Source organism: Schistocerca cancellata, chromosome 6 (genome assembly GCF_023864275.1).
Source record: "Schistocerca cancellata isolate TAMUIC-IGC-003103 chromosome 6, iqSchCanc2.1, whole genome shotgun sequence".
NCBI lineage: Eukaryota > Metazoa > Arthropoda > Insecta > Orthoptera > Acrididae > Schistocerca > Schistocerca cancellata.
In genome coordinates this window covers 220898923-220924037 of record NC_064631.1, presented here as the reverse complement: position 1 = coordinate 220924037, position 25115 = coordinate 220898923, and the positions used below count along the sequence as shown (strand labels likewise).

Genomic DNA, 25115 nt, shown 5'->3' with positions numbered 1-25115 from the left:
CACTCATGCCACAATACTTGAGCTTGTCTAGCAGAATTTCATGATTTACACAATCAAAAGCCTTTGAGAGATCACAAAAAATCCCAATGGGTGGTGTTCGGTTATTCAGATCATTCAAAATTTGACTGGTGAAAGCATATATGGCATTTTCTGTTGATAAACCTTTCTGGAAACCAAACTGACATTTTGTTAGTACTTCATTTTTACAGATATGTGAAGCTACTCTTGAATACATTACTTTCTCAAAAATTTTGGATAAAGCTGTTAGAAGGGAGATTGGACGGTAATTGTTGACATCAGATCTATCCCCCTTTTTATGCAAAGGTATAACAATAGCATATTTCAGTCTATCAGGGAAAATGCCCTGTTCCAGAGAGCTATTACACAGGTGGCTGAGAATCTTACTTATCTGTTGAGAACAAGCTTTTAGTATTTTGCTGGAAATGCCATCAATTCCATGTGAGTTTTTGCTTTTAAGCAAGTTTATTATTTTCTTAATTTCAGAGGGAGAAGTGGGTGAGATTTCAATTGTATCAAATTGCATAGGTATGGCCTCTTCCATTAACAGCCTAGCATCTTCTAATGAACACCTGGATCCTACTATATCCACAACATTTAGAAAATGATTATTAAAAATATTTTCAACTTCTGACTTTTTGTTCGTAAAGCTTTCATTCAATTTGATGGTAATACTGTCTTCCTCTGCTCTTGGTTGACCTGTTTCTCTTTTAATAATATTCCAAATTGTTTTAATTTTATTGTCAGAGTTGCTGATTTCAGACATGATACACATACTCCTGGATTTTTTAATAACTTTTCTTAATATAACACAGTAGTTTTTATAATTTTTGATAGTTTCTGGGTCACTACTCTTTCTTGCTGTCAGATACATTTCCCTTTTCCGGTTACAAGATATTTTTATACCCTTAGTAAGCCATGGTTTGTTACAAGGTTTCTTACGAGTACATTTAACTATTTTCTTGGGGAAACAGTTTTCAAATGCATTTACAAAAATGTCATGAAATAAATTATATTTTAAATTGGCATCAGGTTCACGGTACACCTCATCCCAGTCTAACTGCTGTAGGCTTTCCCTGAAATTTGCAATTGTTAAATCGTTGACTGAACGTACTACTTTGGAGGACTGTTTAGTATTGCTGAATGGAGCTATGTCATATATTGTAACTAGCTGTGCACCATGATCAGAAAGACCATTCTCAACAGGCTGAGCATTTATCTGGTTAAACTTATCTTGGTCTACAAAGAAGTTATCTATCAGTGAGCTGCTATCCTTTACCACCCGAGTAGGAAAATCAATAACGGGTGTCAAATTGAAAGAACCGAGTAATACTTCAAGGTCATTTTTCCTATTACCCTCTTTCAGAGAATCTACATTGAAGTCCCCACAAATAATAATTTGCTTCCCCCTGTCTGACAGATAGCACAACAAGGAGTCCAAATTTTTCAGAAATAGATGAAAGTTTCCTGATGGGGACCTATATACAGTTACAATTATAAATGTGCCTTTATTTAATTTAAGCTCACAGGCACATGCTTCTATGTGTTTCTCTACACAAAACTTTTTTGTTTCTATACTTTTTGCACAATGATAACTTTTGACATATATGGCAACTCCTCCTTTCTCCATATTTTCTCTCATTACATGTGCAGAGAGCTTATAACCACTTACATTTACCTTATCCATATCAGTAACAATGTGATGCTCAGACAGGCATTAATAATTTAATCCTCTCACTTCTTAATTGATTTACCTGTCCCCATTAAATCCCCATTTCAACATGATTTTGGACATTTGCAGAACATTTTAAAATTTTTAATTTTTTGCCTCACAACAGCAGTTTCATGTTTTAGGAAATCAGTTTTTACAATCTCATATTTTCTGTTTTCTTGCACAACAGTTTGCCAAGTGCAGGTATAATTTTGTAGCACAAAATTTGTGGCAAGCAAGTTATTGTACAACTCAGCAATACAATTAACACTTTCGCTGCAGCATCGGTGCAGGCGCACAGCTCTCCAGTGCGGCCCGCAATGTGTGAGTGCGGCCCGGTAACGCTCCTGTTAAAATAATCCAATATATGTCTTATCTTATATAAATGATCGTCTGGTTTCAGGTTTCCTGGAAATGGATTTTTTTGCAAAATGCAGAGAGCGTAATATGATCAAATACCAGTCTCTTCTTATATTCATCGCTATTCCTCTATTCTCAAACAGTGGTTCTTTCTTCCAGTAGTCTTGTAATCGCAGATATTTAACGTTACCCATATGTAACGGAACACCCAGGAAAACTAGTAATTCGCCTATACTTAGAGGTTTCCATTTATAGATCCTAGATCCCTCTTTCGTATTTTCGCTCAGCAATTGTTGACTGCATTATCATTCGTTTCGTCAACTACTAGTTGCAACAATTCGCCTGTTATCAATAATCTGAAGAAATCCATAGGAGAATTGCCAGCAGGATGAATTTGCAAAACTTCTTCCTTCGTAAATGGGTGATATTGCATATTATGTGGTTCTTTATGCCAGGACTCACCTGGATTATCTCCGTGTGACAGGTCGGGCAAAATTTTTCATCATCAATTTCCACACAATCGTCGCGATCGGTATCATCAGATTCGGAACTGTCACGAAACAGATTCAAAAGCTGTGCTTTCACACTATTATCACTCTACAGTTCTTCTGCAGCCTCTAAATGACGATTTCCGTGGTATGCCTCATCCTCACTACACAGAAAGTCACTGTCATCTAGTACACTAAGTAACTGTTCCTCTGTCAGTTTAACACTTTTTTTCCTGCTCCTTTTCACATTGGAAGGTCCAGGTGTCAGTTCATTAGCCGCCATCACAAACAATAAACGTTCGATAACTGACCACACAAAACAAAAGTTTACATACTTTGATGCTACTTTAGACCCTGCAACTAGACTGAGTAATCCGACAGTGAGAGCGGACGCTTATCAGAGTTGGCCGCACTGGCTCATGGCTTGTTGTGACGTTTATAAGCGTCAGCCGCAGTAAAAGTGTTAATGTAGCAGCTAGATGATTTCAGTGACAGGTTGGGGACATTAAACCCATACTTATTCACATGACATTTTTTTTTTTCTTTATTAGAAACTTTCGCGTGGGAGAAAATATGAATTTTCATGCCACATTGATCCAAGTGCACAAATCACCATCTTCTGTAAGAATGTCTCAATCTCCCACTTTAGAACTGATCTTGTTTTGAAAAATACACCCTGTCACACTGATCCAAGTGAGAAACCCTACTTATATCATTACGGCTCAAAGTTAAGGCTCTAATAAAGTTGAAGTGATTCAAGTGCAAAATATTCTTATGCTTGTGACAGTTTGGAGTTCATGTAACTTGGTAGACTGAAGTCAAAACAGGTGCTTTTTTTATGTATAACAATGATCGTATACATACTTCATACAACTGACTATAGAGTAATTTTTCAACTGGTAACAAAAGAAATTGTTTATTTGAAATTCAACCATCTTATGTCTGTTATTTTTCCAGTTTCAGCAGTGTCTATATTCTTTGGTTTTGACAGATCTTCCAGTGCACTGTATTCTCTTTGCTGCTCACAAGTGTAACACCATCGTTCTTTGTGTGTATTCTCTGTGTTTGAACAGCCTGTCCACAAAATACACAACAGGCAGACACTCTAGAGCACAAAATACATAAGCATTATGAAGTCCACTTAGTGACACTGAAAGTAATACGGAAGTTTCCAGTGCTCATTCATGCTACCACACCCCGACGAGGCACATGAATCTCTCAGGAAACATATGGAGGTAAGCATATATGAAGAATCATCAGATAATGGAATTCTGAATGATATCTTATCTAGAAGAACTCTGCTCGAGATCTGACTGACTAACTAGCTTGCATTTTAACTTTAAGCACTGGAGGTCTCTGTGGTTTGGCTTTTATCAGCGATTTTATTACATCTGCATACTTTAAGAGATTGGCCACTGTTCCTTTTATGTGATAGGTAATTTAGGAGATGTGGACATTGATTAACATATTAGAGGAAGGAAACAGCTAATAAATACGGATTCATGGAAGAGGAATGTATGAAAACGCGAAAGAACAGCCTGTCAGGAATACACCAACACTGCGCCAGCAAATGTATTCGTGCCCGTTGAATGTTATTTTCATGGGATGCACAAATGACTTGGTTATGTAATAATGTAAAAACTGCAGGGCCCAAACAACATAAGAAACATTCTAATCAGGCACCTAGCCACAAAAGTGTGACGGGACAGTTCATATGAGACAAAAGTTTGTAAAGATTTCTGTGTGGGTGTGATCCAAGTAAGCTATAACACTGATTATGCACTATGAATTTAAAAAAAGAAGAAGAAGAAGAAGAAGAAGAAGAAGAAGTAGTAGTAGTAGTAGTAGTAGTAGTAGTAGTCGTAGTCTCTGGAATTCCTGAAAATGACAAAAGTGGATGGAAACCACATTCAAACAAGTTCTCCAAGGAGAAATTGACAGGGATCAGAGAGCCTTCCTAAATACAGGCGCAACTGTGGGGAAAGGAAGTCTTCATGTCAATACTCTTCTACCATTCAGTACTCCAGAGTGGTCCAATAATATGTATGAACTACTCAAAGATAATGCGAGTCAGGAAAAGCCCATTCTAAAAACGCACATCAACAAAAAGTATTCACAACATTCAATTTGTACTTTAATGTGCCTAAAACAAATACATGCAAAACTTGCGGCAAGTCTCAAGTAGCACTAAAAGCAGAGGAAGACCTGGAAATGTGCCTAGTTTTAAGAACCTAGAAAGATGATCATATCAAACTGGCAACTAAAGTGCAAGCTATTTTGAACAACTAATGCTTAAGTTAAAGATGATAAATCTTTAACAGCTACAACCTTTGAGTGCCCACACCCCAATCAGTACTTAAATACGAGGGGGTCTATTATCAGGGTGTATACGTGGATGAGGAAAAAAAATTCCCGGATTTTTCCCGGTTAAAAATACACTTTCTCCCAGATGAAAATACACTTTTTCCGTGTTAAGTAACAGTATACTTTTCCTCACAACTGTAAAACTTATCAATCCTTTCAATGGTTGTGGTTTTAACCTCGGGTGAAGAATTTCCCGGCACTTTAGAAAATGAAACTCAAGGGAAAAAACACATTTTGGCAAGATGTCTGAAGTGCAGCAACATGTACACTGTATATTTTCGTATTACGAAAGTATAAATTCGAATTCCACCAAACACCGCATGTTACTTTCCAACAGATTGAAATCAAGATTGCGATGCGCTTCTTTAGGCCAGTCGTAGCTCATGTCAAGTGATCTCACCAGTCAACGACAGTGGGTATTCAGAGCGTAGGACATGTGATTTAGTCAGCCAATAACATCACTGTTAAGTAGCGCGAACACACAAACAGGAAAAGGTAATGGTTTAAGTGTGTGTGTGTGTGTGTGTGTGTGTGTGTGTGTGTGTGTGTGTGTGTGTGTGTGTGTGTGTGTGTGTGTGTGCGCGCGCGCGCGCTCGCGCTCGCGCACGCGTGTATACCTGTGAGTTTTTCCCTCCTAAGGTGAGTCTTTCCACTCCCGGGATTGGAATGACTCTTTATCCTCTCCCTTAAAACCCACATCCTTTCGTCTTTCCCTCTCCTTCCCTCTTTCCTGATGAAGCAACCATTGGTTGCGAAAGCTTGAATTTTGTGTGTATGTTTGTGTGTCTATCAACCTGCCAGCACTTTTGTTTGGTAAGTCACATCATCTTTGTTTTTAGATATATTTTTCTCACGTGGAATGTTTCCCTCTATTATATATTGTTGCTACAAGAAAAGAAATGCTTTTACGTATAATATTGGTCTCTCAGATTAATAAGCTGCAAGAGAAGCTAAGTTTTCACATACAATGTTTATCTTTTTTGTACTTGTTACACTTTTTAAGATGAATCTCACAAATGTGCCAGTAAAATTAACATCGAAATAAATGTCTGATCTCCTGGGCTCTAAAATAATCGAAACGGTTGTCCTCAAAGACTTGATTTTTGAATGAGAGTCAAACGCTCTGTGATTGAAGAAATTCATTGGACATTTGCGCACAGAGTTCATCTAGGGTAAAAGGAAATTTACTTTTAAAGTAACGCTTTCCAAACAACCATTCGGGTTATTTTCCTGCGACTTGTTAGAAATAGATTCGTTTCAGCAGTTGCCAGAGAGTGCCAGATAACAGGCGTCGCCGCGATTGCGCAGCTACGATGACGCAAGAAACATGTACGTTCGTATGTGTAAAACATTAAAAGATCTTACATTATGTCATAAAAGAAACAAAACATCAGAGGATACTCCAAGCGCATGGGAATTTTGTGAACTATACTAATATGCATCAAAATGGTTCAAATGGCTCTGAGCACTATGGGACTTAACTTCTAAGGTCATCAGTCCCCTACAACTTAGAACTACTTAAACCTAACTAACCTAAGGACATCACACACATCCATGCCCGAGGCAGGATTCGAACCTGCGACCACAGCGGTCACGCGATTCCAGATTGTAGCGCCTAGAAGCGCTCTGCCACCCCGGCCGGCAAAATGTATCATTCGGCTTAAAGTGCACATTCATGTGTCCAAATTCATATGTAAATTTTCTTGGAGTACCAGTATTGTATTATGTCATGTTTGGTTCTTTATAAAGGCATAATGCCATACATGCTAGAAGATGTAAATGTGAACTTGAAATGCAGCGCACAGTTGAAACTAGCCAATAGTGTGGAACTAAACACTTCGTTTCAAATAAATTGACTGCCTCAGCAGAAAAGATTAATAAAAGTCAAATTTCTTTAACAAACCGACAAAAATAACTTCAATGTTCTGCAAGGCGATTAACACTTGACTATCAGAAAGGTGGAAATAAAATAAAATCTGAAACTGATTACATATTTTGGCCTTCCGTAATTATGTGAATGTATTTTTATTCACTTGATAGCTCCCAGCCACAGAAATCCGTTTTGTTTTCATTTGACGTGAGAGCAATAAACGAGGAGGAAACAGCAAAATCATTTAACGTAAACCGGGTCACGTGGAGACTACCACCTCCCCACTACAACTCAGACTCCTCTGTGCATCAGATCAGGATCTACGATATTTCCGTACTGGGGCAATATTAGATAGTGATGCTCCCCCTCCCTCGAGTGTTTGTGGTAGGACGCCAAAAATTAAAAAACCGACATTTCAAAAATATCTTCATTTTGTAGCGCACATCTTTCTGAAGAGTCTGATACATAAAACATATATGTTGGAGGAAACTTAACATGTTATTTGGCCTTAAGTGTGCCAAAGTGCAGTGCCACGCCTCTTCACACAACATTCTTCCATCCCATGTCTCTGATTTCGCTCCGTGGAATTCAGAAACATAATATTTTGCAATGGGTGCCATCAAACTATATTCACACCAGTGGAAATTAAAATGTCCTGTGGTGCCTCTCCTGCTCCCAGTCAGCCAGTTTGACATCCTGCCCCTATTTTACAAAATCTCGCAATTAATACTGGATGGGGTTATTTGTAACTGGCAGAAAAGAACGCTTCAGAAAATTTGCAGTCTTTATTGCCTATTAGCTAATAAATTGCTGTTTTGTGTGATATAAAATTAAATAGAGGATACATAAAACTACTAAAGACAAGAGACATGCAAGACAGTACGCATTTCTTAAATCCTTAAGCTCTGCCTTTTTTTCTCTGCAATATTGCCACTGCTTTATATAGCATAATTTCCTTTCTGGGAAAGGATCTATTACCTCATCAAATTTAGTCAACATTTTGCTACATGAAGAAATGAAATGTCGTCGTCTAATATTAGAAAAGCTGTTAATACAAATTGTACCCAAGACTGGTGTGGTTTCCCGATCTGATTATGTGTATTTTGTCACTGCTAGATAAAACGAAACAGGCCTGTCTAATGTTGCAGCATTTGTTACACACACCAAATAAACGAGACTGTTTTAGCACAAAGGGTCATTTTTATAACATGACACAATATAATTCACGAAGTACGAATATCAAATGCTGATTAGGCCTACTACAAGAAAAAGTTTTATGTTAGGAAATAGTTTCACATTACATTCACACTCTCTCGCTTCTGAAGCATGAGATCGAAAAGTCGCAGTACGAAATTTTTATATAAATTTGGAATCTTCATATTATTCTGTAATTTGTGAGTGTCCCCGTTTCTTCTCCTTCCTCGTTCTAACAGACAATCTTATCATCACTAATCTTTTAACTGTTCCTGCCAGTGTCAAAACTTATTCTTTGGTTCACTTCAATAACGCTGCCACTTTAGTTATTCCGCATTTATTCTCCGGTTAGGCGTTATTACGTGTTCGTACAACGTGGTTTCCGCGCTACTCCCAGAATAGAACTTTAGTGGCTGTTTGCCGGGGACTGTATAACTGGCCCTTAGTGGTGTAGCAGTCTGGTCAAAAATTTTCCATCCAAATTTCATTTTCTCGGATACACGAAGGAGACAATATGCAATCTTTGCTGCCTGTTATTCCTGTTAGTTGTTTATTTCAACTCTGGTAGTCTGAATCTATGGAATTCGCTTGTAGTTATGACAATGCTGACCATTTGCAAACCCAGTCAACCACAAACAGCAATTGGCATTCACCCATTTGGCTTTACTCAGCTCAGCTTGTATAGACCTATCCCCTTTTTTCTGCAGGAAAGTTTATTTCTAGATGTGACGGGGATTCCGCTGCGGAGACATCACATACACTATGCACGCATTCAAAAATCAACTAATGATTCATTCAGAAATCAACTTAGAATTTGTTCTAAAATGTTCGAAAACCAGCAGGGATGCATTGAAAATCATATGAGTAATCGATAGACCAATGTGCACTGGACGCTAAACGCTTTGTGAAACTAGGTCTTTTTCCTCAATAATATGAATTTGGCATCATTCTCCCCCCCCCCCCCCCCTCTGTTTTCAGAGAGGGTGCAAAGATATGTCAAATGTGAAAAATAAGTCTTCAAGGGCACAAACCTTATGCATTACAATTATGGCTATAGAGAAAAGTATAAAGCAATTGACTTCAAACCTAGTGAAACAGACTTGCAGGCATTTCTGCTAAGCCTCTCAAATTACTTACCTGCACAGACTAGGACAGCAAAGCCAATACCACACAAAAAGATGCAAGACAAAGAAATTCATAAATTTGTTCCACCATTTCATCATCTGTTCTACCAATCACTTCCACATGTACTCATGAGATGATGAGGCCTAGGATGATGAAAATGTGTTACCCTCCAGATGTGAAGATGATCAACTTAGATTACCTCCTCTGATCTTCATTATTTCGATGTGATAACAGTAATTTCATTATTTGTTTGTATCAAACTGATCCAAGTGATTTGTTTAATGCAGAAACCAAAATATTGTGCGTCTTTCAATAAGAAGATTCCAATAAAACTTTATTTATTGGAATGTATTAGTCAACATTTTAGCAAACATTAAACCATAAAAAAATGACCCATTTCCTTAAAACTAACCCTAGTCTTCTTGAAATGACAAGAATGCCACATGGATCAGTATGATGCTACCAATGTGCACAAACTGTTTGCCATACAAACAGCTGTACCTAGACGGACAAGGCAGACTGCGATCATTGCTGGCAGGCAGGTAGATGGTACCACACATGAAAAATGAGAGCACTTAACTTTGAAGAATAAAAATTTGTTGCACTACACACCCACAAAACATATATGTTACTGTCATCACACCTCCATGGTTGTAAATACAAGCATCCAGTTGCCACATCAAGTAATTGTACAGGTCTTGAATGTAAGTCCTGTGACACTTCATCCCATGCTGCTTGCACCTGAGTGCACAGTTACCACAGATAGGCGGGTTAAGTAGTAGAAATCCTGACAACACACTCCATGGTACACATCTAATTCCCAATCAGGGAGAGATCAGGCGATGTAGCTGGCCATAGAGTATCCACAGCTGCTGGCATGCTCAGGAAATGGTTGCAGTACGAGGACAAGCATTGTCCAGTTGAAATAGGGCATAGGTGTAGTCATTTACGAATGGCAGTGGCATTTGTTTCAGGACTTCCTTCATGTACCACATGGCTGTCACAGAGCCCATTAGGGACACTAGTGATGAATGAGCACCATAATATACCACTATCCATACCAAACTGATGGGACGTGTTATGGAAGACCACACAACAGCCCTTCATGCTCTCCAACTTGTGGTCAACACCTCCAATGCAGAAACAGGACTCATCACTGAAGATGACACATTGCCAATTTGCAGGATCCTCCCATGTCCATCATTCCCAACACCAGGGGCGTCGAGCATAAGGCTGTGGGGAAGGGGGGGGGGGGGTGAGGACAAGGGTGCAGAGCTTCATATTGGTCCATATGCACCTACCGCTGCATCATTCAACCACCTGATGATACCTGCACTTACCGGATGTTGCAGAGAAGACAGGCCAGCCCACTGACCTGTCCCAACATTGTCATTACATCTGTCAGTGCTCGTTGGACAATCCATTGGTCCTCCCTCCTTGTAGTGTGTGATGTCTACATCCTGCATGTCATTCAGGCATTCCTTTTGGACTCACTGCCACTGACAATGAGCAGTGGTCTCATCTAGATGGGCAATCTTCTGTCTAACAGTCGCCTCGGCATTGTGCACATTCAGAACATTACGTAGTTGTGGCCACTTATGACCTCTTTATATGAACCGATAGGCATTACTTCATGGTCTCTCCCACACTCACTGTGTGTGCAGCTGACCATGAAAAAGCAATCATCAGCATAGCTTACTGAGTGCAACATATCCATCCAGTCTGCAGTGGGTTGACTGGAACCTTCTGGGTGCAATACAATGATCAGTGTATTTAGAATTGTGTTAATAGCCAGTTTGTCTTTTGTTGTTATCCTTTACGTACTTCTCTGAGAATTTTGTATGCACATTTAACAACATAATTATGCTCTTTCAATATTAAGGTTGTTTTTCATATTCGGTCATTCATAACTCAGACGTTTGAAAAAACGTTGAAAAATTTATTTGCAGTTCTCTGAATCTTAACATTCCATTAAAAAAAAAAAAAAAAAAAAAAAAAAAAAAAAGATTCATTTTCAAAGTACTTCAAAGCATTCTTGTAATGCTGTTACACATAATTTATGAACAAAAATATTATTCTTACACATGACACTAAGATCTTTTCCAACATTCACAGCACATGGAGAACAGACCTCTGAAGCAGTGCCCCTAAGGACTAGAGAAATACATTTGAGACTTAAGAAATATTTTCAGTTTCATCACATGAGTTCACTATTCAACAAAAATACAATCCAAGTAAAAGCATGAGATTACATAGAGTTAAACAATAGGAACTATATAAATATACAGCAATGCAATTAAACAAATTAACAGTTGAAACTAACCATGTAAGACATCCTATACATATACTTTGCATTTCATTTGTCAGAGAGGTTACAGACAGTTTCATATTTCTGAAACATAAGTTTTCTTTAACATAAACTTTTGAAGTATATATATAATTAACAACAACTATTATTCCAGTTCCATGAGTAAATATTTGCCAGCCTCAAGGAACAGAGGCAATTTTAACAATTAGTGCTGGAATCAGCCCACTACAGGAGTATGCCTGTAGCAATGCCGTACAAAACTGCCATCCAGCAAACATTCAACACAAATATTGGTTTGATTTCCTTTGTCAATTTACTGTCACAGACTTTACACAAACAGTTTGGTTTCATCTTCACTTGATACATTTTGACTGCTATGCAGCATACATAGCATACCAAAAAAACAGTAGGAATGGAAATATGGAATGTTTTTTGGTTGAACACTGATCCAATTTGTTCATGCTATGGCCTTAGCTTCAGGCATAAATGCTTCCCAATATTTAATCAGCTGAAAATGTAAAATGACATGACATTAGCGGTTTTTTAAATATCTGTCTGCTAATAAATTTTAAAATTTTTCCTAATCAAACATTACTGGATTTTCACAACCAAACTTCCTTTCACAACTAAGTCAAAAAATGCAGTCACTGACTTCTTTACATTTGTCTACTGTTTGAAAGGATTTATACCAAGACATTATTGCTACACATGGTTAGCTTTTCCAACACTACTTGTAATTAAACTGCAACATTCAGAAAGAATTGTCCACACAGATCTAAGGTCTGGGGATGTATAGAAAAGGTTACCAGCAAAAGGTATTGAGATTGCACAGATATGCACAAGCTGCACGTGTATTTCCTGTTTTTGTGTTACAAGGATGATTAATGTTATTATGCGATCATTTGTTGAAGAGCCTTCCAAAATGAGGAAACAAGATCGCAGTTGTCATTTGGTCTGGACAAGGAGTGCTGTATCAGATGGGTAATAATGAACAGGGCAAATTATTTATCTCTGGAAAATTAATTTGTCATACTATGACATTTCAGCTCACACAAAGAAAGCTTCTGTCTGCATTGAAGATGACATCATATGCTACACACATGCTAGCTACAAGTGGTATGCGAACCTCTGACACTGATATGCTTAGTCGAAAGTGTAGTGTTCCTGAACAGTAATCATTTCAATCTGTCAGTGAAAGCTCCACAAGAGTTAGATGCTACTGTTATGACTGCAATCTGACAGCAGCTACACCAGCACGTTGCGGAGGCCAAGGTAATACCCTTTAAATCACTCCAAACGCCATGTCACAGCAGCAAAATATCACAGGTAAAATCAAAGCCTTCTTTGAAAAATTGTAACTAACGTTGTCTTCCTTGGGCTGCATATTAACAGTTTTTCACTGAACACATCTGAACACTGCCAGCAGTAATATTAAGGTCCCCCCAGGAAATATTTCTGGTGCTTTTTTTTGAAGTAAACTCGTGTTTAAGAAGATTCCCAGGAATCTATCCAAACTCTCCAAAATACATACCACAATTCATTGCGGGTAAATGTAGCCCCTGTAACGCTCAATCTGTGCCAAAGTCTCAGCGAGATCAGAAGCAATAAACTGGAACAGTGTCAATACAGATCATCATGACTGATGTGTTTTCACTAATATTTATTCACAGACTATCAAAATATGTTTTACATTAATACCGATTTCTGCTAAGCAACAGTCAGCTTCAATAGATGACAACTCAGCCACAAATCTTTAACAGCGTGAAACTACTTTGTGATGCTTGAAAATTATTTCTGAGATTACCTGATTCTGTAATCACATTCATTTACATTGCCAAGTCCATTTTTGTTTTGTTTTTAATGTGCAAAAACAACTGCACTTCAGTACCATAGAATACGAAGACAAAAATTGGAGCTGAAAACTACAATATGTTAAGCCCAATTGACTGAAAGACAGCTAAAAAACAGGGACTTTGAGAAAGGTTCATAAAATAGGTCATAGACACAATGGAGATTCTGAACTAAAGATTAAATGTCTTTCGCCATATTGCTATGACAGGTAAAAAGTAAAACGCACTTGACAGCCTGGGAGCCATTCGCTAAAACAGCTGATAACTCAGACAGCAAACATAAATGAGAACATATGGCCAACTGTCAAATGTTGACGGCAATGAGCACAAAGTGATGAGGGATCACCACTTAAATGACGATGGCTAAAAGGACAATGCCCAATACACAACTGGCTAAAATGATCTCCTGGCGAGAGGGCCGAGAGGAGATCGTCCAAGCTGCTGGGAAACATTTAATTTCAAGGAGCTTGTTCCCATAAAGGGAAGACCAGTGAAGATGCCAAAGTGTCACCACCTGCCAACAGACAGCAACACAAAGATCATCAAAGGAAACAGAAGAACTAGCAGGCTGAGATACGAGGACTGCAGTCTTGGCAGCCACATCAGTGGCTTGAACATCACAGTGGCTCCATCAAGACTGAGCAAGAGAGTGCTTTCCTGGACCTGTTGCACTAAGGGGTGGACAGTGTACAGCACACACAGGCTCTGAAGGGCACAGAGTCGGAGTAGATGACAATTAAAAAGCCTATGTCACCGGACGTACTGCATGGCCTGATACAGGGTGAAGAGCTCCGCAGTAAATACAGAGTAGTTTTCAGGAAGGTGATATCAAAACATTGTTGGTACCAATGATGAAGGCACACTCAACACCACAGTCAGTCCAAGAGCCATCAGTGAACACAAAGGTACTATCGCGAAGTTCCATGTGAAGGTCAAGAAACTTACAGCAATAGAGCGAGGCTGGAGAAGTGACCTTAGGAAGGGAATGAAGTCCAAGGTGAACATGGGCTGTCATACGAAGCCAAGGTGGTGAAGGGTTTACATCCACTGGGAAAATGGCAAATAGTGTGGAGTTAAGCTACTGAAGTAATAGCTGAAAGCTAACTCCACGAGGTAGTAGAGAAGAGGGATGCACCCTATGCTGGAGATAGGAGTCAAAGGAGGCAGGAAAGGATGGGTGGCCGGATATGGCAGACAAACAGCATGCATATCTGCTGAGGAGAAAATCATGGTGGTATGACAACAGTAGTTCAGCAGCTTCTCCACACAGACTCATCTGGGCTGGTGTAAAAGGTGCCAGAGGCCAAATGGATGCCATGATGATTGAGTGTATTGAGACAGTGTATGATGAAAGGACGTGCAGCTGCATAAATGAAACACCCATAGTCTAGTTTCGAACTGAAACGCGACTGGTACACACAGAGGAGAGTGGTTCGATCTGCTCACCAGGAAGTACCACTGAGGACTCACAGGACACAGAGCAACCATATACAGCGACTGACCAGGTAAGACACGTGGCACGACCAAGAAAGTTTCCTTTGAGCATGTGCCCCAGAAATTTCGTAGTTCAACAAAAAGAGCAACAGGCTCAAGACATAAAGACAGTGGAAGAAACCAATTGTGCCGAAAGAAACAGTTTTGTCAGTGGAAAAGTGAAAGCTACTGTCGATGCTCCATGAGTAAAGATGATCAAGACAATGCTGAAGACATCGCTCAAGGAGAGAAGTCCGGGGAGAACTGCAATAGATGGCAAAAATAATCAATGAAAAGGGAGCCAGAGATGCCTGGCAGGAGACAGGCCATAATGGTTAAAGCCAAGAGAACAATGCTCAGGACGGAACCCTGAGGCACACTATTTTCCTGGATACAGGTGTTCAACAAGGCAGAACCTACACATACCTTGGAAACTCAATCTTAAAAATTACTGAAGGAAACTAGGCATGCAGCCTCGGAAGCCCCACGTATAGATAATTCGGAGGACACCAATAGTCCAGCAGGTATCATAGGCTTTCTCCAACTCAAAGAACATTGCAACATTCCAGTATCTTCACAGGAAACCATTCTTGACATGGGTTGACAAAGTGACAAGGTGGTCACCTGCAGAACAATGCACTCTAAAGCCAAATTGCGACTAGAGCCATCATACCAGCCTGGCATGAATCATACATTCCATCACATTGTAAACACAGCTGATGAGAGAAATGGGGTGGTAGCTAGAAGAAAAGTGTTTGTCCTTACTGAGCTTGGGTATCTGTATGACAGTGGCTTCATGGCAGCATCTGGGAAATGTGTCCTCTGCCCAGATGTGATTGTACATATGAAGGAGAAAGTGCTTGTCTGCAAGAGAAACGGTCTGCAACATCTGAATGTAAACATCGTCTGGCCCTGGGGCAGAGGATCAGGATAAATTGAGAGCATCACCTAGCTTCCTCATAGTAAAGGCGGTATTGTAGCACTCAATTCTGAGATAAGAAGGATATTGCCCAAGCATCTCTCACTCGTTTCCAATGGAGGAAGAAAGGGTGATAGTGGGTGGAGCTTGAAATCTCTGCAAAATAGCGGCCTAAGGTGAAGAAGATAGCAATAGGGTTCACTATGACATCCTCTGCTATGGTCAGGCCAGAAATTGGGGAAAGGACCTTGGTCCCAGAGGTCAGAGCTCAGCCCACACGATGGAAGAGGGAGTGGAACTGTTGGAAGAACTAGTACATGAAATTCAGCTAGGTTTCTTTTTGCTATCCCAAAGAACGTGATGACACTGCACACGCAACTGTTTACAATGAATGCAGTTTGCCAGTGTAAAAACGCAGAGAGCACATCTCAGCACACAAATTGTGCTGTGGCACACCTCATTCCACCAAGGACATGGCATGGTAAAGATGAAGTGCGAGGAATGGAAAGTTATGCAGCGATAAGGATAATGTTGGTAAGGTATTCTACTTGGTCATCACAACTGGGGAAATGTTGTTCATTGAAATTCACCAGGGAGGAGTAAGGCCTCTAGTCAGCCTTAGAAAGCTACCATTTAGGTGTGCACATGGTGGGGATAGAAGTCAGCAACATGTTAGCACATGAGAAATGGTTGCTTGAGTGTGTGTCAGAGAATGGACCACTCTAGACGATGGACAAGCCGGCAGTGCAGAAGGACGTCCAAAATGGGAATAGGTATGCACTGAGTCTGAAAGGAACTTGGGTGCTCCCATGATGAGACACACGAGGGTAAGTTGGTTGAGAAGATCAGCCAAGAGGGCACCTCTGGGACAGGTTTGGGAGAACCACAAACAAGATGGTGTCCATTAAAGTCACTGAGCAGCAGAAAGGGGTGAGGGAGTGTGCCCAATAAGCTGGAGGAAGTCAGCCCTGGTGACACCGTATGAGCAGTATGACCCCCCATGCGAGATAGAAGGCCGTAGGATCCTGCTCTAAGAGATCTGGAGAGACATCAGCATTCTTGTCTGTCTGGTCCAGGGTAGAAAAATGGTTGGCAGTATGCACCGGCAACACGGCGGTCAGCCGGATAAGGATGTTATGTGGTGACACCATTCAAGAGGATCTGCAAGTTGGTGAAGAAGACCATTTGCCTCTGATTGCTTGGAGTCTTTGTGGGTGGCAGAAGAAGATTCAGATGTTTGTTGGCTTGAGGGCATAAGAAGTCCTCATGAGAGTATTCCTTCTGCCCTTTCCAGCCTGCCGGTTGTGTAGCAGGTGGCTGCCCCATGAGGCAGATTTCTTATGGCTTCTTGTGCAGCTGGAGGAGGAGACAGGGATGCTATCATGACACGGTAATTTTTCAACTGCAGTGCTGAATTTGAGGTCGCAGGTCTGTGTGACCATGTCCTTCATAGAGCAAGATGTAGCAAGAACATACTGTGTGCTGAAAAGTAAAACAGTGTTTCTGACTAACCAGATCTCCTGGATGGTCTGCTCATCAAGATACACGGGAAAATCTTGGGATGAGGCTGCATGATCGCCATTGCAATTGATGCAGCGGGTAATAGCAGGCAGACAATTGCCTTCATTAGCATTCTTACCACGGGTTACACATTTGGCTGAGCATTGACAGGACATGCGAGTGTGGTTGTAATGATGACATGGTTAGCAGTACATTGGGTTTGGGATATACGGTCAGACTGTGATAACTCAGTCTGCTTTGATGTCTGAGGGAAGCACTACTATATCTACATCAGAAAAAGAATGCGTGTGAGCACCGAGGATGCATCTACCTTTTTTATCACCCAATGGCCTGCAATGATGCCCTGATCACAGAGGTATGTTTGGATTTCTGCCATAATCAGACCATTGAGCAGCCTAGTGTAAATAACACCACACAAAGAATTCAGCGTGTGATGCGCCTTGACACTAACAGGATAGCCATGGAGGAGCAAAGCTGCAAGTAGTTGCTGGACTTGAGAATCAGCACTAGTCTCCAAAAGCAAAGTGCCATTGCTTACATGAGAGCAGGATTTCACAGGGCTGGCAACTCCAACACATTTCTGGATAATGAACGGATTTACCGTTGCAAAGTACTGACCGTCTTCAGTACGTGAAACCACGAGAAACCCTAGTGCTGCTGGGAGGGTCTTTGAATCGTTAGCTTCATTTTGTTTCTGTTTAGTAGATGTAGACTGAAGGAGATGAGTGACTCACTGCGAGAAAATCCCCACAACTGCCAGCGTGTCCAATGGTGTGCTCCGCCCAGCCGCCCCCCCTCCCCCACCCCTTGCCACTGACCCTCATGGGGGTTCCACCCGCCTTAGATGGTAGTTCACACCTGAGGTTACATCCCAACACCTAACAGAGGGACCAATTGGCAATTTGAGACTGTAACAGATCAGGCGATCACCCTTCCCTGGGTCTGACCTGCACCAGAGGGTACGTGCAAACCCTACCTATCAAGCCATGGCTGGGAATTACGCCTTACCCAGCCATCTGTTACTTATCAGATGTGTGGCCTGACATTCAGGAGTGCACCAGGAGGAGGAGGAGGAAGAAGAAGAAGAAGAAGAAGAACATCGAACACCGAAGCGGAGGAAGGACAGAAGGGGAACAAAGAAAGAAAAGATGAGCAAAAAGCAGTGGAGAGACTGTTCTGATGTCAGGCTACTGAAAATGCAGAACACATTCCCACGAACATCCCGACATGTTCCCCAAGGGAGGGTAAAAAGAATAGTGGGAGGATAGACATGCAACATGGAAGGGAAAAGGTGCTGCGAAGGCTGAGGCCCCATGGTAGCCAAGCATCAACCCACCAAAGAGGGGCGAGCCCACTGGGAGGGAGGGGGGAGTGGTTGTGTCTATAATCTATGACCAAATATTAAATGAAGTCCTAGGTATTGTCACTGATTTTGTAATTTCAAATTCAGTATAGCACATTTGCACATTATCACTACTATAATCTTCATTAAACAATGATTGTGCGCTTGCACTGCCTTTTCCTTGGTCCTATCAAGAATCAAACAAGAAATCAGTTACATTTATGATACTCATCTAAAATGCTTCATTAAGGCATGTTTTTGGTCAATTAATAGTGTATGAAGGTTGGTATTAATTGGCCTAAAATGGCTATGGTAGACATGGAAATACAATACTGGTGGCAGTAGCAGATATCTGTTACTTACATGGACTAAAAATAAACGAAGGAGGGAAGGCTTTTCTCAGCTGAGGTGTTAAGAAGGCACACGAGTAAGAAAGAGGCACACGAGTAGGACTGGAAACATTGTTCAGCTTTCTTACAATCTTCTTCAGAGGTAGGTATAGGAAACTTAGGTGCCTATTAAGCACTCAACATCTGAACTCTACAGCACGATGTCACTTTTTCTTGTTCTATTATTTACATTCGACCGAAGACTTTCATTCTGATCTCTGCCAAGATCATAATATTCAAATATCTAGACTGATTATTAAGTTTAGCAGGTCCATCATTCAAGCACACTGTAAAGCTTAATGGCAAAATTTTTAATGATTAGCACTAATTAGATACCTGTAGTTGATTGTTCATCAGGTTTTCCAGATACTGAATGATGATTGCCTTGAAATCTTTTACACGATTGATCTCAAATCTTTCCAATTCTTTTTTAATCATCTTTGAAATATTATCAAATTCTTCTTGACCACGTTCAACTTTGGACTCCCACTGAAAGTAAACAGGAGTTCAAATTATGATTCAGGAACTAGTAAAAACTAGAAGTTTGCACCATAAAAACTAGAAGTTTGCACCATAAAAACTAGAAGTTTGCACCATAAAAACTAGAAGTTTGCACCATAAAAACTAGAAGTTTGCACCATAAAAACTAGAAGTTTGCACCATAAAAACTAGAAGTTTGCACCATAAAAACTAGAAGTTTGCACCATAAAAACTAGAAGTTTGCACCATAAAAACTAGAAGTTTGCACCATAAAAACTAGAAGTTTGCACCATAAAAACTAGAAGTTTGCACCATAAAAACTAGAAGTTTGCACCATAAAAACTAGAAGTTTGCACCATAAAAACTAGAAGTTTGCACCATAAAAACTAGAAGTTTGCACCATAAAAACTAGAAGTTTGCACCATAAAAACTAGAAGTTTGCACCATAAAAACTAGAAGTTTGCACCATAAAAACTAGAAGTTTGCACCATAAAAACTAGAAGTTTGCACCATAAAAACTAGAAGTTTGCACCATAAAAACTAGAAGTTTGCACCATAAAAACTAGAAGTTTGCACCATAAAAACTAGAAGTTTGCACCATAAAAACTAGAAGTTTGCACCATAAAAACTAGAAGTTTGCACCATAAAAACTAGAAGTTTGCACCACACAGAAAATGGTCAGGTCTGAGTAGTAAGTCACTATATGTACTGTTTTACAGTGAAATTAAGACTAATGTCTTTCTGTACCATATTTGCCTTTAATCTGTCACAGATAAGGTAGAATCTCCAAGAAGTATCCTGTAAACTCTTACTATCATTGCCTATTACTTATTAGGAAACTACCAAGTCAAAGTACAGCAGGGGGAGGGGGGGGGGGGGACCATCAAGTTCATGTTGACTGTCTAGATGAGTAGAGTTGGCTAATTGTACACTGGAAATCAGGCATCACATTGAAATGAGATTGCTATTCATCCATATTAGTAACAGTTGCTTTCATACACAGGGAAATATATTACATACTTATACTACTGGCCAAATAGTTCTTGCATATACAAGCCAATGGAAGAGCAATTTCCTAACATAGAATAAAAGTCTTTTCCAAAGGTATTTGGAGTGTAGCCCTGTGCAGAATCGAAAAATGAATATAAATAGTTCAAACAAGAAGAGAATAGAAGATTTTGAAAAGTGGTGCTGCAATATACTGCAGAAGATGGATGTGCAGATTAGCTAACGAATGAGGAAGCACTAAATACAATTGCATAAAAAATGAAATTTGTCGCAAAACTTGACTGGTTGTTGTTGTGGTCTTCAGTCCAGCGAGTGGCTTGATGCAGCTCTCCATGCTACTCTATCCTGTGCAAACTTCATCTTCCAGTACAAACTGCAATCTATATCCTCCTGAATCAGCTTAGTGTATTCATCTCGGTCTCCCTCTACGATTTTTACTCTTCACACTACCCTCCAATACTAAATTGGTGATCCCTTGACACCTCAGAAGATGTCCTAGCAACCGATCCCTTCTTGTGGTCAAGTTGTGCTACAAATTCCTCTTCTCACCAATTCTATTCAGTACCTCCTCATTAGTTAAGTGATCTACCCATCTTATCTTCAGCATTCTTCTGTAGCACCATATTTCAAAAGTTCTATTCTCCTCTTGTCTAAACTATTAATCATCCATGTTCCACATCCATACATGGCTACATTCCATACAAATACTTTTACAAAAGACTTCCTGATACTGAAATCTATAATCAATGTTAACAAGTTTCTCTTCTTTAGATATGATTTTCTTGCCACTGCCAGTCTACATTTTATATCTTCAGTTATTTTGCTCCCCAAATAGTAAAACGCTTCTACTTTCAGTGTCTCATTTCCTAATCTAATTCCCTCCGCTTCATCCGATTTAATTACACGACATTCCATTATCCTCGTTTTGTTTTTGTTGATGTTCATCTTATATCCTCCTTTCGAGACACTGTCCATTCCATTCAACTGCTCTACCAGGTCCTCTGCTGTTTCTGACAGAATTACGATGTCATCGGCAAACCACAAAGTTTTCATTTCTTCTCCATGGATGTTAAGTCCTACTCCGAATTTCTCTTGTTTCCTTTACTGCTTGCTCAATATACAGATTGAATAACATCAGGGATAGGCTAAAACCCTGTCTCACTCCCTTCCCAACCACTGCTTCCCTTTCATGCCCCTTGACTCCAATAACTGCCATCTGGTTTCTGTACAAATTGAAAATAGCCTTTCGCTCCCCGTATTTGACCCCTGCCACCTTCAGAATTTTAAAGAGATATTCCAGGCAACGTTGTCAGACTTTTATAAGTCTACAAATGCCAGAAATGTAGTTTTGCCTTTCCTTAATCTATTTTCTTTTAAGTCTTAGGGTCAGTATTGTCTCACGTGTTCCAACTATTCTACGGAATCCGAACTGATCTTCAAGGTCGGCTTCTACCAGTTTTTCCATTCATCTGTAAAGAATTCGCGTTAGTATTTTGCAGCCGTGGCTTACTAAACTGATAGTTCGGCAATTTTGATATCTGTCAACACCTGCTTTCTCTGGGATTGGAATTATTATATTCTTCTTTAAGTCTGAGGGTATTTTGTCTGTCTCGTACATCTTGTTCACCAGATGGTAGAGTTTTAGGCTATTAGTAGTTGTAATGGAATGTTGTCTACTCCCGGTGCCTTGTTTCGGCTTAGGTCTTTCAGTGCTGTGTCAAACCCTTCACACAATATCTTATCTACCATTTCATCTTCATCTACATCCTCTTCCATTTCCTTGCTATTGCCCTCAAGTACATCGTCATAGTATAGACCCTCTATATACTCCTGCCTTCCTGTTTTCCCTTCTTTGCTTTGAGCTGGTTTTCCATCTGAGCTCTTGATATTCATACAAGTGGTTCTCTTTTCTCCAAAGATCTCTCTAATTTTCCTGTAGGCACTATCTATCTTACCCCTAGTGATATATGGCTCTACATCCTTACATTTGTTCTCTAGCCATCCCTGCTTCACCATTTTGCACTTCCTGTTGATCTCATTTTTGAGACATTTTTATTCCTTTTTGCCTGCTTCATTTACTGCATTTTTATATTTTCTCCTTTCATCAAGTAAATTCAATATCTCTTCTGTTACCCAAGGATTTCTACCAGCCCTCATCTTTTTACCTACTTGATCCTCTGCTGCCTTCACCATTTCATCCCTCAAAACTACCCATTTATCTTCTACTGTATTTCTTTCCCCCATACCTGTCAATCGTTCCCTAATGCTCTCTCTGGAACACTCTACAAGCTCTGGTTCTGTCAGTTTATCCAGGTCCCATCTCCTTAAATTCCTACCTTTTTGCAGTTTCTTCAGTTTTAATCTACAGTTCATAATCAAGAGATTGTGGTCAGAGTCCACATCTGCCCCTGGAAACGTCTTACAATATAAAACCTAGTTGCTGAATCTCTGTCTTACCATTATACAATCTATCTGCAACCTTCCAGTACCTCCAGGCCTCTTCCACGTATACAACCTTCTTTCACGATTCTTAAACCAAGTGTTAGCTATGATTAAGTTATGTTCTGTGCAAAATTCTACCATGCGGCTTTCTCTTTCACTCCTTACCCCCATTCCATGTTCACTTACTTTTCCTCCTCTTCCTTTTCCTACTATCAAATTCAAGTCCCCCATACCTATTAAATTTTCATATCCCTTCACTATCTGAATAATTTTATTTACCTCATCATACATTTATTCAATCTCTTCATCTGCGGAGCTATTTGGCATATAAACTTTTATTATGCATTCACTATGCTATTCGTAATAGCTCCTTTTATTTTATTCATTAGTAAACCACCTCCTGCATTAGCCCTATTTGATTTTGTATTTATAATCTTGTATTCACCTGACCAGAAGTCTTGTTCCTCCTGCCACCGAACTTCACTAATTCCCACTATCTCCAACTTAAACCTATCCATTTACATTTTTAAGTTTTCTAACCTATCTGCTCGATTAAGAGTTCCGACATTCCACACTCTGATCCTTAGAATGCCAGTTTTCTTTCGCCTGGTAACGATGTCGTCCTGAGTAGTCCCCGCCTGGAGATCCGTATGGGGGACTACCTTACCTCCGGAATATTTTACCCACGAGGACACCATTATCATTTAACCGTACAGTAAAGGTGCATGCCCTCGGGAAAAATTACAGCTGTGGTTTCCCCTTGCTTTCAGCTGTTCACAGTACCAGCATGGCAAGGCTGTTTTGGTTAGTGTTACAAGGCCAGATCAGTCAATCATCCAGACTGATGCCCCTGCAACTACTGAAAAGGCTGCTGCCCTCTTCAGCAACAACATGTCTGGTCTCTCAACAGATACCCCTCTGTTGTGGTTAGATTAGGTTGGCAGAATCAGCATCCTGATGCATCGAGGATTACCAGTTTGGTAACTGGGATAATTGAAGGGGGAAAAATTTTAGATTGTGATCACAGCTTAGTTACAGTAAGCAGGTTTCAGAAGATACATACAGATGAGAAGGCTTGCAAATGACAGCCCCTAGCAGTCTGTGAGTTATGATACATGACAGTTACAGTGGGCTTGGTGCAGCTGCTTCACCTGTCAAGCTCAACAATCAAAGTTTCTATGGGAACACCTCCTCACTGTTATCACAGCTTTATAGATGACTAATTTTTCCATCTGCAGCCTTTGTGCTTTGCAGGGATCATCTGTCACCGACTATACTATAGTACATAAGAGTGGCATCAAACGAATCTTTGAATTTACGGTCCAGTGAATCTTTCAACACAGTAGGAGTGCTAAATCAGGCATTGTGTCAGGTTGCATTTGAAGTTAATTATATTGTCCATCAGAATATTCACATCAATGGGTGGCCAATGATTTTTGTAAGGTTTTTTTTTCCTCCTTATATTTATGGGGATTACTGTTTTCAAATTTTGCCTGCTGGAAGAAGCTTCATAAGTGAGTAAATGCACTCCAAATATGTGGTCATAATGTCCATCCATTTGCAGACATGTCAAGTGCAAGAAATTTCCTTACTTACCTGATAGCAAGATTGTCATTATGAGAAACACTGCTTATCACAGCAGAACAATCATTCTAAGGAAGCATGGCTACTTGCTAATCCCATTTATTTTGATATGTTGTCAAATGTTAAGACTCCAGGGCATTAGAAGTAATATTAGAAGAAGTCCTTACAATGGAAAGGCCAAACTAACAGTTCTGCTGAGTGTCCTAGCTCACAGCAGGAAGGTGCCCCCATAAGCTGCACAGCAAAACTTCACCAAAAGAGTGTGATTGTAGGACTTACCATGTCAAGAAAAGAGCAGGCTTGTTGGTTGAAAAGCATTTGGAACATAATGCTCAGCTATTTTCTTGGGGGGGGGGGGGGGGGGGGGAGGAGGAGGAAATGTGCTGAATTCTTTCACAAGACACTTCACTACACTAAAAGAGCTGATAATTAAGAACTGCCTTAATTGGCAAAACAGATGTGAGCAAAAACTGCATGTAAACCATTTCTTTCTGTTCCTTGTTTTTCTTCTATTAAAATATGTACAATTAGTCAAAAAGTGTATGTTCACAATGCATTGTGTTAACTTTCTTGGCAGTTTGTTCAGTAAAACTGCAACTTTTGTTAGTCAGGATTTGCTAAAAATAAAAAATCTCAAGCCCTTCAAAATGTTGAGGAAGGGTGAACCAT

General features: G+C 40.0%; 1 protein-coding gene across 1 annotated transcript in view; it reads right to left on the bottom strand.

The window, feature by feature from the left end:
- Positions 1-11048: 11048 nt before the first annotated feature.
- LOC126191231 (sorting nexin-2) overlaps positions 11049-25115 on the bottom strand; it is a 54084-nt gene continuing 40017 nt past the window's right edge. Inside the window, exons 10-11 of the mRNA XM_049932036.1 lie at positions 19269-19421; positions 11049-11946 (exon numbers count right to left, since the gene is read on the bottom strand). Of these exons, the coding sequence (XP_049787993.1) occupies positions 11896-11946; positions 19269-19421 (204 nt within the window). The 3' untranslated portion in view covers positions 11049-11895. The remainder of the gene's footprint in view (positions 11947-19268; positions 19422-25115) is intronic.